Below are 14,782 nucleotides of genomic sequence, written 5' to 3' on the forward strand. Positions count from 1 at the left end.
TAGGTGGATTTTGAGACACAAAATTGAGGAAAAAATGTCAAGTAAAATATATTTATATGTTATAGTCTTTCTTTGTGCAAAGCGTTGTGTGCGTGTTCTTCAGTTTAGCAACAATAACAGCTTCTTCAGCAATTGCAATCAGATGACCTCCAAATATTTGGAGAGCGTAGCCTGAGCAGGCAGTGAACCAGTGTAGCAGCTCTCCTGTGTGCAGGGTTGGCTCCTCAGACACTTCCACAAGCTGTTACAACTAAGTAACCTGGCAGAAAACTAACCCAGAAGAAAAATTGCCTGTCTAGTTTTTGGTGGTAAGTTAAACTGCGTCACAGAAGGTCTGACAAGCACCAGGGCTTGAATGACACAAAGGAATGAACTTTTGTGGCCAGCAGTGAAGGAGCAGAAGCAAGTACTCCCACCTCTAGCATCAGGAGGACATTTAAAGGACTTAGCATTGATGAGCCCCCAGTGTCTGGGATGGTAAATGTGAGACAGCTAGCCTGCATCTCCAAAGGGCAGGAGATGGTTAATTGCCCCTGAAGCTCCTGCCTAGTAAGGGGAGAGCAAAGATGTGATACTGGGTAGAAGATCATGAAAATCTTAATACTGTAGTAGCACAAATCCCACAAAGTCAGCATGAGTGCGTTTGAAATTCCAATGTTGTGTGCATAAAAAGGCAAATCGTGCTTTGACTAGCTGATTCTCCTAGCACGTGTTTTCAGTAGGGATGCTAAGGAATACTCCAGAGGGAAAATTGGATAACTTTCAAATTTAACCAGAAAGAACTGATTAGTCAAGAAGTGGGGGATGCAGAATCAGTGGAGGAGGGAGGGAGTTTCAGCTTCATCTGCTGTGCTTAATATAATGGTATTTAATCTAATTAGAGTAATGGTGGGTGTTTATAACCTGCAAGTTAATTTGGGGAGACAAATTTTTCTGTAACTACCTGTTCATAAGAGCAGCCATGAAGTCAGGATGGTGTAGGCAAACATGAGATCCAGGAGGTAAGGCTAGCCTTCTCAGTGGTTCATTTTCATCTGCAGCATTTGATGTTTCCCAGAGCTAATGAGCACATTAGCACAATTGTTTGATGTATTTTTTTGTTTTGTTTTAAATAGAAGAACATTTGAATTAATCTAAGGACTCTAGCAGTGTAATGTGCGTAGGGTTGTCAACCAATATTGCCTTGGTTTTGCATGTTGGAAAGAAATATTTTCAAGCATACTATAGTTATTCAGCTTGCAGTTGGGAAAATGAGCTGTATTCTGTGCCAAAGGTATCAAGTATGTAATTTGAAAGTATTTTTATATGAAAATTATACATCTATAGTGAACACTGAGTACTCTAAAATTTTTATGTGGTGCCTAGAAGCAGAGAAGCTTTGCATAAAGTAGATGCTTAGGTTTCAGTGCTGTCAGCATAAAGAATACAGAGTAAAAATAATTTTGTTCCTGGGGAAAAAAAACTGTCTGGTTTACTGTCTCTGCACTGCACATCAGAGGATGAGATAGTTACGATATACACCCAAAGCATGATTTAGAAGCAGTTCTGGTTCAGTAGATGGCCTCTTCAGATCCTCTCAGATCCTCAGAGGATCTGAAGTTGGACAGGAAATTTAAGAAAAATATGGGATAACCTTGCTTGTAAGTTTTAGGAATTCTGTTCTGAATTTTGGAAACATTCAGTAGAGAAAGCTGTGGTCAGTCTAAAATGAAAGTATTTGCTTAAATGTTAGTAGTTTCTTGAGCCATTGCAAATGAGAAATACCTGATCAGTGCAGCATGATGCCTGCTGGCTGGCTTAGGTTATAACTTTGTTCATCTTCGCTGACCTGCATCTGTTCCTGCTTTATTTTTAGCAACCTGTGAGGAATGGTGCAGACCACTTTTTTTGTATTTTTCTTTTCTTAAAGTGGATACCAAGTATATTTTCCTCTGCAGGAAGGTGGGATTGTGCGTATGGTGGCTTCCTTCTGCTGCTCCTTGCTTCTGACTGCTTGTTTTCCTCTGCTGCATCATGACTCCTCCACGGACCTTAGTCCTTCAGGGAATGGATCTTCTGTGGGCCACAACCCTTCCCCTAGTGACTGCCCCACTTTCTTAAATAGATTTGGGCAGAAGTGCCATGGGCTCCCCTCGCTGGGCTGTGCTTTGGGTGCATCATGAGTTGCTTCAAAACTGGCTGTGAGCAGTGACACTGAGCTCCTTCCAAACAGGTCACTCCTGCAGCACGCTGCTCCCAAAATCCTGGCAGGTGTGCCCAGGAGAGTTTTCTAACTCTCCAGTCTTAACATTTGAGCTCTCTAGATTTCCTCCCCAAGATTTGTGTTTGTGATATATAAATAATCAAGTTACTGATTACTTGGTATTTTCATTAGGAATTCAGTTAACTTATCAGCAGTAAGTATGTTAGCTACTTTAGTGGCTGCTAAGGTTGAATCATGAGAGAGACAAAGTGCTCTTGTTTTTTTAACTTTGAATGAACAGTTACAAAGTGGTTATTGCTTTAACATTTTTAGTGGAAATAACGGCTTCTTTTTCCCCAGTAAATAATCATTTTCCTCAGGTGGCTTCTTCAATTTATTCTGAAATGTATATCCTGTACAGCATCGAACACTCAGCAAATGAAACATCTGTTTATTATTTGTGCAGTACACTTTAATTTTTTAAGTTTGCATATGGAAGTCGTAAGTCTTGTTGCTGTAATTTATTAACCAAGTAGAATGCAGCCGCTGACCGTATGAAAGTAAATAAAAGTTTTGTAAGCTAAAAAAACTGACACTTTAACTCCGTAAAAAGATGACACTGTATCTATGTGTCATTTTTTAGTTCATTTATTTATTCATTTGCTTTAACAGCCCAGCATCCATCTTAAATTTATGAATCAAACAAGTCCTCATAGTTTTGCATATTCCTGACGTCACTTCCATTTGGGTTATGAAATACAATTGCTTTTTATCTTGTGTTCCTTAAGTGTCTTTAGTATTTTTGGAGGAATTTTTCTTTCATTGATTCATTATTAACAATATGCCAAGCCTGATCTGCTATGTAAAACTTTCTAGTTTCATCTCTAAGTGTGTTTTCAAAGATAAAAGCTCCACTCACTCTTAGATCCAGTCAAATAACTGTTGTAATAGGAAATGCCATTATAATTTGATTTCCTCCCCCCACTCAACATCATGTTGAAACCTATCCAGTTTACAGCAGGGGATACTTTCTGTAAATGTGAATGATGGCCATCTTTAGTGTGGTATAAATGGAAAACTAATTCCAACGACACTGAAAATACAGAAAAGTTCTTTCATTATCAGAGTACGATCATGGCCCTCTTTGCTATTATCTTTTGTTCTTATTGCATTCATCACTGAGGATCTGAATGGTTTGCATGAATTCTTGCATCTGGTCAGTAGGCTCGACTGTCAAAAAGATGTGAGAACCACCTAGAGAGAGGGATTATTCCTGAAGGATAGTAAAGATGGACTATAATAATCCATCTTTGAACAGCTATCGAAAAGATGCGGGCTGCAGTTGCAAGCTTCAGTTGAAAGATCCAGCTCCCAACCCCATTTACTGGTGGATGGCTTTCTGTGGGGTTTTACTGTTGATGTTAGGTGGGAGGGTTATTTATTTCGACTGAATAAAGAAATGTTTAAGTAGTAATATTTGCTCGTTTCATTTGAATAGTACAAACAGTTTTTACTCCTTTGGAGTACCTCTGCTGTTGGAGGTCCAAAGTTCAAGTCCTCTGCATAATATCTTAATTTAGCAATCGGACACAGATCGTTAAAACAGGCCATTGTCACTGGAAAGTGGTGTGTATCTTTTAAATTTGTATAGTACGGACAAGTTTCAAACAGTAATCCATTTACAAAAGAAACCTGCAGTTATCCTCAGACAGTCAAGGTAAATACTGTTTTTTGTCATTTGCAGAGGATGGAGCTAAGAGTTCTGTCAGAAAAAAAGTTCCTGAAAGGACCCCAATACTGTGAGAGTTTGAGATTTTCCATGAGAAATTGCCATATATGGTGTACTTGTTGAAAAGGCTCTCCAAGGCGGAGATGTTGGGCACACAAGACAGAAATACAGAGCTTGTGTAAGCTTTGCTGTGCTCTCACTGTGGAGTTTGGGAAGTCGTTTATGTTCTTTTAATCTCTTGAAGCATAACAGCGTTGATAAAAGCAGCCTGTTAACATATAAAACAAGTAATTGATCTGGCTTTCTTCAGGAGAATGTGTTCCACACTTTGCCTTTTTTGGAGAGAAGTATGTGAAGATTTATAAGTACTTCCACTAAGCCGTTACCAAGAACAGAGAAAACTAAATATCAGGATTTTATGGAAAAAAATGTTTCCAGTCCTCTCCCATGTGAGCAGCATGCTTCTGATTTTTAATTCAGCTTAAAATGTTCACTTCCCATCACGGTATGGAAGTGGTATTCATTCATCAACCCATGCCCCCTGGTTAATGGGAAGGAGTTCTGCCTTAAGAAATGATGCAAGAGGGTTTAACTCTATGGAATGGATATTTAATCTGTGCCTCATGGCGAAAGTGATAGGCAGTCCTGAAATAAACCTTTTAGGGATGCCATGCTTTTCTGAACTTCATCTTTTTCAGATGGGAAAAAAAATTTTAAACCAGGTGTTTGAGATCAATATATGTTGTTCTTAGGTAATAATGGGTGGATGTGAGAAATCATTCTCTGTTGAGAAGAAAATGAAGAGTGAATAATGAATACAGGAGCAAATTCCTGACTCTCTTCTATATGTTCCATCACTCTAATAAAATTCAGTTATGTTTGGCTTTGTGTAGAGGACATGTAGAGATATCTAATAGTTTCTTTGTGGACTGAGAACAATCTTTTTATAAAAAAAATGATAAAATGCAAAAACTTGATTATTCATTCTTTATTACTCAACAACAACAAAAACTTTATTCCTTTAAGAGAAGGATATATATTTTCTATAGAAAAGAGCAGGTCAAGTGCTATTTCACAGAACGTTTTATTATACAGTATAATCTTTGTATACAATGGTTAATGAAAAAGCTAAAACAAAAAAGTTTTACATTTTTGTATAACAAGTTTGAAAATAACGTTTCATGGAAATGTCTGCTTCTTGTCTACGTAAGTATATATGTCTACTTCAACAAAAAGGATAAAGTTCACTTTGGTTTCTGTACTTACAAAAGTCATTTTTTATTTTTTTACAAAGTTAATAGAGCACAGAAATGATGGGACAATGTGTTTGCAGTACCATCTGTACAACCTTTTTATCTCTAGTGAAATGTCTTTGTACATCTGAAATTCAGTTATGTTTTAGTCTGGGAAAATTTGACTTAACTCTGCAAGCTATAAAGTTTTTTTTAAAAAATGTGATTTTTTTTTGATCAACTGAAACAATTGTGAATATCATTTAGCCTTTTATTTCATTTAACCTGAATTGCTTAAATGTGAGTGAAGTTAAACTTTGTATATTCATGCAGTCTTTTTAATAGGTTTATCTGAGAGCCTAAGTCACTTGCACTTTGAAGTTTTTCACACTGATAAAGGGGAGTAAACATTTCTCAGTGAAAATGTAGAAGCAAAACTAACAGAGGAACACTTGCATATATAAACTTTCACTGGCGTTAATTATCGCACTGGGTAGATCTTGTGGTCATGTTCTGCTTTAAGATGCTCTGTGTTTGAGTATTTACATACTTCGTATTGTGCCAGTGGTGTCTTTCATTCTGCTAAGTTTCTATTCTTTGAATTCTGTTGTGTTTGGTGAAAAGAAAAGGCAAACATCCCCACTCCAATTCTGGAAGGACATACTGAAAAATGTAGCTTTTCGTAGTTCTATGTTAAGTTGCAGTTCTGTAATACTGGTACAGCATTTTCTGGCAAAATGAAGACAGCCTTATGGGATTGCCTTGGCTGTGTCTTCTGGAAGGCTATTCCATTTATCGTATATGATCACATTTTTACACATTGAATGGAATAAATATTTACTGTTCCAATGAAAGTTTTACATATACCCATTAGGTGTCAAATGAATAAAAACCATTTTGAGTATATAACATGTAAATATTGATGGATCTTCTTCTTTCAAAGTGTATTTGTATATTCCACCCTGTGAGATGTGGTACAAAAATATTCCTTAAGTGCTAAGGTATATGCGTGTTCATTAAGTGTATGCAGCTGGTTTGAATGCTGTTTTGGAACAGAGGATTAGATGCTTAGACTGTTGTCTTTGCAGTAGAATTCATAATTTCCATAATGAAACAAGCGGAATACAAACAACTTTTTTTAAACAGTGCTTCAGATTTCCAGATTAGTACATATGTTTTCTCTTGTATTTGCAAGCGATGATCTTAAATATATATGGTTCTGCGCTGCTCTTCAACAAAGAACTTAGTTGTGTTTATAATTTCTTGTTGTATTAGTGCAGCCTGAATGCTCCACTCTTGACTGCTAACTTTCAAGTCCTGGGGTTCTGGCGTGGGCTCCCCTAGTTGCTCTTCAATGCTGTTTAACTTTAAATTTTCCTATCTTGGAGTTGTCCTTGTGTTGAAGATTCACTAGGCAAAAATGTTACTGTGTTGTACATCTATAAACACAGAGGTTAGGGAGAGAATTACTGTTACTTGAAATAGGAGAAAAGAAAAAAAAAAAGTCCTTCCCAATAGGATTTGCCTATTGCAGGTATAGCTGAATGCTATTATTAATGCTAACTCTGACAGTTTTTCACATGTCCTGGCACTTGAGAAAAGGATAGGTGTCATGATAGCAGCTTCTAGCCTGCTCAGTATGTTTTGGAATTCCTATACTAAATGGACTGAGTATAAATGGTATAAATGTAGGTACAAATAATAATAATACTGTGAACTGAGGAAATACATGATATGGAAAATACATACATGAAATATCTTTAATGTTTCCTTCTCTTACTGGAGCTTCCGTTTGCTTTGAAAGTAGATGAATGTCCAAAAAAAACTTCTATTTTTTACTTCTTACTTTCTATTCCTTTTGTCAGGTCTAACTACTTTTATCCTTTGAGATTTTCTTAGCTTTATATTTTGTAATTTTTTTTCTCATTGATCTCTTTTCTTCCGTACACACTCCGTGGTTAACCATCTGTATTTATGGCATGAAATGAGGTAGCTGTGATTAAAAAGTCAAGAAGATGAATGACATTTCACAAGACAATCAGCCAAACTAACTGCTCACCACCACAAAATAAGGGTAGCCAAAGTCTATCGTATCTTGCCTCTGCAGTCTTTGTTTCTTCTTTGATAACTCTAGTGCTTGTAAGACCGTCTGGGTTACAAAAATTACGTACTAGGGGAGTGAATAGCATTCTGCCAGTTCAGGGAACTGAGCTCAGTTACTTAGATGCGTAGGAAATGCCAGGAATGCTTCGAAGAGAAGGGCTATGGGATGGTGAGATCCTCTCTTAGCTAACCCTTGAAACCTCTTCTGTAAGTAATGGCCTGGAGCTTGTCAACTGCACAGAGGAAGAGGGAGTCAACAGGAGTGACAGAAGCCTGGATAGAGGGAAACGGCTGTGCCAGTTGTTTTTGTGAAACGATCCAAGTGTGGCAGCTAGGAATTAGGAACATTCAGTTAACAGACTTGTTTCTAAGTACAGTAAATGTTGCAAGTAGATGCAATCGGCTTACATGCAGTGGGTCATTTATAATTGGGTGCCATGTTCATTTTTAAAACAAAACTCTGTTTGGCTTTGTACTGTGGTGTAATACCCTCTAATTTATGCTTTTGTCTGTTTTATCTCCAGGAGATGCTCTAGTTGCTGTAAATGATGTTGATGTGAATTCTGAAAACATAGAAAGGGTTTTGTCTTGCATTCCAGGTCCTATGCAGGTACAGTAGTTGAACATTTATTGCAAATGTCCTTCGTAAAAATGAATACTATTTATAGCCTTTTTTCCTTAGGAAAAAGAACTTAGGCAGTCTTGCTCTTAGATGGGGAAGTTCTAATTTTTCGCTGACATCAGTGAGGTGTGCAATTTGGCAGTAGTGTATATGAAGCAAGATATTGATGTCTAGCTTTCAAATAAATGTCAGATGGAGGGTAGTAGTGATATTGAATGGATAGATAATGTATACAGTGCTGTTTTCATCTACCTTGGATAGACAAAGTGTCAAAAAATGTCTGAATGGCATTTTTTGTCTATTACTCTGTTCTTAAAATATTAGTAATTGCTATGCAAATACTTAAAACTGTTTATCAATATAAGAGAATCACAAGAGTAAAATTAAAATTGACAATGCTATTAAAGATATCTAAGAGCATTTAAATGGAGAAAATGATAGTTTTCACATTTAAATAGAAAAAAATGAGTATTTAAAAGCCTTGAGATTAAATGTGTTTGAGAACGTTCAAAATTGAATAGTGATTGAAATGGATATTAAACAAGAAAAAAAGATGACTGTCCTTTCCTACAAGACCTACTGCATGTATCTTGTCTTCTAGATGAAGTTATTTTGAAGCTATAATAATTAAGTAATAAAGTATTCACTAGCTATTAAAGAATTAAAACAGGAGATTGTTAATTACCTAGGATGTTAGTAGCATCAAATTAAGAGGTTTTGAGTTACTCTGCTTAAATCTAGTTCCTGGTGAACAGGAAGACAAGGTAAAAGCTGTAACTAGATAAGAGAGAGAACAGGTTAAAATTAGTGTTTCTTACAGTAGGTCTATAACCCCTTGGTAATTTTTCTTCAGATATAATATATGAGATGATGATGATAAAAGTGTTTTTCTGTCCCGAGATAAAAAGAAGTGGGAATTTTAGGTTTTGTTAAACATGCCTCTGTTGACAATCTGCTGTAAGTGCGTGTAGAACTGCATCTGCAGTTGCAGTGAGATTGAGTACTAGTATGTCAGTTTAGGAAGCTTTCCAAGATACTCGACAGTAAGAAGCTTGCCTAAGCTACTGGAGTTGTGGTCAGGTATTGGCAGAGCTCCACGGCAGACAAACCTTGTCTTGCCTGTCTTTGACCAAATATGGAGCTGGTGTAAGTATTGTTAAATACAGAATGATTAAAGAAAAACAGAGATGATATAGTTAACTTAATTGTATCCTTGCTAGATTAGAGGATACATGTTACTTGTTGCTAAAATGCAATGCAACCCTTTGTTTAGTAGTTATATTTAATGCAACATTAACATTTACGTTGTCAGTAGATTTGTCAAGTAGACAGTGATTACTTGAAACGTATAACTTTGTCATGTTGGCTTTCCAAAACCTTCTATTAAAGTGCAATTATTCCTTTTTTTTACTGTGCAATTTCAGTCAAGCCAGAAGAGTGATTGCTGAAATAGACCGATGGAGAATTTAAATACATGGTTCTGGTTTTTTGCGGTGTAGAGCACTGCGTTCATACTGCTGAAGAAGCAGAGGGTTGTTATTTCTGAGATTTAGTAAAGACAGCTGTTACACAAGCAAAATTGTTAATGTATTGTCATTCATCATACACTGCAAAAAATAATTTCTCATTTATTGTACATTGGATACATCTAAAAAAAGATGCACTTTAAAGCAGTTTTGACATAGCTATAAGTTAACTAAATAATTAGCTGTGTCACTGTTCTTTGGGCTTAATGTTAAAAATTACTGGAAGTAATTTAGAAAATTACATACCTGGCTTCTCTCAGTTGCAGCAGGTGGTATAACTTTTCTCCTTATTGTGTCACTTTTTCCAGATTTTGTTTTCCTTACCTGAGTTTAGTCAAACTTGCTTCTGGGCTAGTTCAGTGTATTTACTGAGCAATAGCAGTCAACTGCTATATCAATCCTGCCCCCCTCGCATGGCAGAATGGTTTCTGGTGAAATTACTAAAATACACATGGGTGACAATTTACCTTAGTCACTGGGATTGTTTTTTTTTTTTTTTTTTAATCATAGCGATCTCTTTCAATCAGGTAACTTATAAATATCCCAAAACCTAATGTATCTGACAGTTTTGGTGAGCTTTGTAGTCCAAGTTCCGAAAGAAGCTGGTATATTTCAGAGAAACTAAATATTCCTCACAACAACAGAGTTGTTTTTGTAATTTAAGGATCAAAAAAGGTGCTTCTTCAACGTCATTGCTGCTGTTTTTATTGTGTAAGGATTATAGTGACGTTCTGTGCTGTCTGTGAGTGGTAGCAGAGATGTTACCGCTTGTCTGCCCAGCCACCAATTCTTCAAGGCCAGGCTAGGAAGCAGCAGAACCTTTGAGATGTTTTCCTAGCACAAGAGAGAGGAGACCAAATAGGAAGAAGATGTGCATTAAGGAATATACTTATCTTTAACCTGATACTTGGAAGTTGCAGAACTGTATTACCTGAAACTTTCTAAAAATATTCAGCCTGAGGCAAATAGTCAGAATCAGAGATCTCAGCTTGAAATTTTGAGTAATGGTTTGGCAAATCATAAGCACATGGAAAACAGAGACTTAAACAGGAAATGGCAGGCATCCTTGAAAAGCAGGCAATGCCACCAGTTCTCCCTATAATAAAATCCATATTCTCGAGTATACAGCTTTCTTGCAGATAAACACAAAACATGCCTTTCTGGGTCAGACCGAAGGGGCAACAGCAATATTTTCTGTTTCTTACACTGACAAATGTTTAAGCAAAGAGCGTTAAGAAGAAAATCAAGTGTAGGGTGACCATTGCATCGTATTTTTCCAGATTCCAGCAGTCCACCAGACTGCATAGAGACTTGTTGGATCACCTACTGGTTTGTAGCTTATTTTAGTCTAGTGCGTAAAATTCCCTTGACTTCCACAGCATCGTAGAGCAGTGATTTACATAACTGAGTTATATGTTCTGTTCATTTCTGTTGGTTTTCAAACTGCTACCTAAAAAGTGCTTTCAGTACCTCCAGGCTCCTGTGTTACGAGTAGTAGTTAGCTGTCCATGCCTTATTCCTCCTATCATTGTACGATTTTGGAGAGCTCTGTCATGTTCTACTTCTGTCATGTCTTTCCTAAGCTGACAAATCCCTATCTACGTACCTCATACTTTTTTGTTATTGTCACCTTCATCAGTTCCTTCCTGCAGTTGGATTAAATCTTTTGAGAACTAAGTATTGAGAATATACCCATGCTTTATAGAGTGGAATATTAATATTTTCTGTGCCTTTCCAATTCTCCATTTTGAAACAGTTTCATTTTCTTATCTGTTTTCTGCTGTGCATTGACCTGGTTTTCTTTAAGAGAACTGGAATTAAAGCTGTGAAAGATTTCATAGTCAGTATTCACAGAAGAGTTCTTCAATTGTCACGTATTTAATCAGATCCTCTGCATTGTTGAGGATGAAGATTGGTTTCTTCTCTACAAAAAAAAAAAAAGAGAACTAGTGTGTTAGGCTATGTAGAAATGTAGTCTCTTGGTCATTCTGTTACAACATTTTCTAGCCTACGTGATCTTTTTCACAGTAGGTTCTTTGAGGACGAAAAGTAGATTAAAACTTGAATGAGAGCGGAGAGGACATGCTCCTGGCTGCTAGACTGTAGACTTGGAAAGGAACTGGAAGCCACATTAGGAATAGAGACCTTCCAAATCCAGTGTCTTCACATCCGAGTGGTGCGACATTGCACACAGTGATGGGGGAGCCAGCATGGAGCCCTGCAGGATGAAGGAGAGTTGAGGTTCTATTTGGCCCAATTCAGTTTGAGCTTTTGCTTGGGGGGCCATATGGTTATGTCTCTAAGACAAGACAGACTGAGATTTTTTTAGTTTGTGAGACCAAAAGATAGACTACAGCAAGAATTACATCTGTGCATCATTAGTGTAGGAACTGTAGCCTAAGTGTTGTAAGTTTCCATAGACAAGATGTAGTAGAAGTTAAGAGAAATAGCTCTTGAGCCTTGAGGAAATCTGCAAGAAGTTAAACAGGGTATGAGCAAAATCCTCTGAAATACACGCAGATGGAGTGACGAAGAAAGAGAACTGGGTCACAGAATGCTGCAGAAGGAAACATGCAACTCTACAACTGTGAGTGATCAAGTTACTGGGTCTTAAAAAGCCACTGCTGCTTAGCTGGATGTTGCTACTCCTTGAGTCCCGTTAATATGCAGTGTAATGAATTGAAACTGAAATGATGAGGAGAGAGCGAGGGATGAGTTGCAGTCAGAAAAGAAAGTGGTAGCACGTGGCAGGAGAGCATGATGGAGTGCAGTGCCATTCCGAAGAACAGGAATAGAAAAGAGGAGGAGGCTGATAGCAGGCAAAATAGGCGAGGAAAGATTAATGGGTAGTGTCGGGAAGGAGTAGACTGGAACGGGAAGAAGGCAGCCAGTGACACAAATGTTGTAGCTTGAAGAGCTGATGATGGCACTGCTCTCAGATCCAGTGACAGGCAGTGGGTGTTTTAAAGCATCGCAATTCCTTGCTGGCACTCCTCTCAAAGTGTGTACATACACACAATTATGAAAATATAAAAGTATCTATATTTAAATGTATAAATTGCCTTTGCTTAGGCTTTTCAGATTGATTGCAACTGGGGAACAAAGAAACCTTTGCACTAATCATTAGGCTAAATTCACTGGCTTCAAAGACGAGCAGGATTTGGTGTGACGCATGATGCTGAGAACTTCCCAGTCCACACGCTTTTTAAGGATACTTTAAAGCAGACAAACCATTGTGGATAAAAACATATGAAATGAGGAACTGAGAGTGGGCCTACTTGGTTTTTGCTGTCCAATATAAATGGATTTTCCTGTGCAGTTGTATCTGTCAGTGTGCTCATAACAGCAAAGCAATGGTTGTGAAGTAGCCTTGATATATATTTATGGAAGGGCTGGTATTTTTGAAAGAAGTCAAATATTGTGTATGCTTAAAGATGGTGATAATAGGTTTTGTGTTCAAACAAACCCAGAGCAGTAAGTATATTTTTCCATTCTCAAAACCGTAAAATTTGAGTATGAAAACACCCCAAACCACATGCTTACTCGCATCTTTCAGAGAGCATGTAATAGCTAGCTTTGTTGTTAATAATAAATGGTTATGTAACACTGCGTGTATAATTGTTTTTCCTCAGACAGCAGCAATTTTTGAATGCTTTTATCTTGAATGTATGCTTACAGAAACTTACCATACCACTGTGCCAGAGAAGTCTGCCTTCAGAAAAGCCATGAAAACATCTCTTAAATGGCTAAAACTACATCTCTTTCATCTGATATTAGAATGTAATTGTAAGTACAGCATCATTTTCACACTGATTAATTATCTTCATAGGTAAAACTCACATTCGAAACATCAATATTTGAGCCTGAAGGAACATCTCAGCAAAGGAGTAAGCAGGCACAGTCAAGTATGAACAACCTGGTTCGGCTTTTGTGGGGGGAAGACAGCACAGACCTTCAACAGGTGACACGAGATGTGCCTCATATTGTTATGTTCCTCTCGCTGAAACTGGACTCGGAAACATCTAAGGATGAGGTATGTAGCAAACTAAGAAAACTGATAAGGTGAAGGATAAAAACTGACAACAGCAAATGTTATGTCTATTGGTATTAAAAAAAATTTAATCCTGCTAATCATTTTGAATAGTCTGCCAGATATCTTTTTTTTGACAAAAACAAGGCCTGAAATTCCAGGGGGACAGCATCACTGCTGGCAAATCCTAATTACGCTTGAAATCGCTTCAGCACTACTGAATGTCTTGATAGAAAGAACAGACCAGGTGTTAACAGAGAAAGCAGAGGCAAATTCAGAAGTTCATTGTTGTCTCCCAAATGCTCACTGTGACGTTTCAATGCACCTCTCAAACTTGAAGTATGAAATCCTCCTAATCAAAAAAAGCTTTTCCCCAGCAGGAGCAGTTGGCAGTCTCCATACATAATCTGTCTAATGCCTCCTGTTTTGAAATGCTAATGTGCCTTTTCTTAGAAGACTCTTGCTTGCATGTCTGCTGCTTGCAGCCAACTGTTGATTCTTGCATGGGCAACATTTTTGAGCTGCCCAAGTACTCTTTCTTTGTCCCATAATGTTCCCTTTCACTTCTCTTCCCTTTCATGCTCCTCAGAAAACTTGTGCCAGTGTATGTATAACCCTTTGTAAGTTTGTGTGGATGTTGTTCCTGGTGTAGCCATAGCTACAAAGGCTCTAGTCGGAATGCAGGGCAGATACAGAACAGTGAGGAGGGCTGAGCCTGGCCTCTCACCTGACCTGAAAATGACAAATGGCCAAAGTGGACGCTTCAGAAACAGACATTGGAAAAAGACTCTTGTGCCCATCTGTAGATTCTCCTCAGATTTAATATAGGCCCCAGTGACTTGCATTATCTGTGCTGTGGAGGTATCAAATGAAGCAGATTTTTTTCCAGTCTCTGGGGACTGGTGGGACAGTGACAGAGTGGGGAGCAGAAGACAGGCAGTTTTGTTTCCCTCCCCTAACTAGTCAGATCCAGGCAGCGCTCCATCCCTTCTCTGGGATGTCTTTATCTTTTTAATACCATTTTTCAACTGATAGAAGTCTGCATTGCTTTGATCTACAATAGAGAAAGTGTGTTGCAGTTACACATAATGGAGTTTACTTTCTAGAGACAGGGCTAGGGAGGGCTAGAAAATTGCATGATACTACGATACCATTAAAAATGTTGTATAGTTTGCAGAGTCAGTTGTGTGAAAGTTAGGAAATGACAGATTTATGGCTACTTGTGCAGGTTTAATTGAGCCATTTTGTATACATGCAGCATGATATTGTCTGTAAGTATTATTTTTTTCTGAAAGATGCCAGTCTTGTGTAGAGCAGAAGATGATGGACAGATGAGTGTGTATAAATAAGGCTTAATA

At 37.6% G+C, this 14,782-nt stretch overlaps 1 protein-coding gene across 4 annotated transcripts in view; it reads left to right on the forward strand.

The window, feature by feature from the left end:
- INTU (inturned planar cell polarity protein) overlaps window positions 1-14,782 on the forward strand; it is a 49,288-nt gene that overhangs the window by 11,481 nt on the left and 23,025 nt on the right. For all 4 annotated transcript variants that reach the window (XM_048078130.2, XM_066995972.1, XM_013191334.3 and 1 more), the window contains exons 3-4: window positions 7,771-7,856; window positions 13,224-13,427. In XM_048078130.2, the coding sequence (XP_047934087.2) occupies window positions 7,771-7,856; window positions 13,224-13,427 (290 nt within the window). The remainder of the gene's footprint in view (window positions 1-7,770; window positions 7,857-13,223; window positions 13,428-14,782) is intronic.

This window comes from Anser cygnoides, chromosome 4, assembly GCF_040182565.1.
Source record: "Anser cygnoides isolate HZ-2024a breed goose chromosome 4, Taihu_goose_T2T_genome, whole genome shotgun sequence".
Classification (NCBI taxonomy): domain Eukaryota; kingdom Metazoa; phylum Chordata; class Aves; order Anseriformes; family Anatidae; genus Anser; species Anser cygnoides.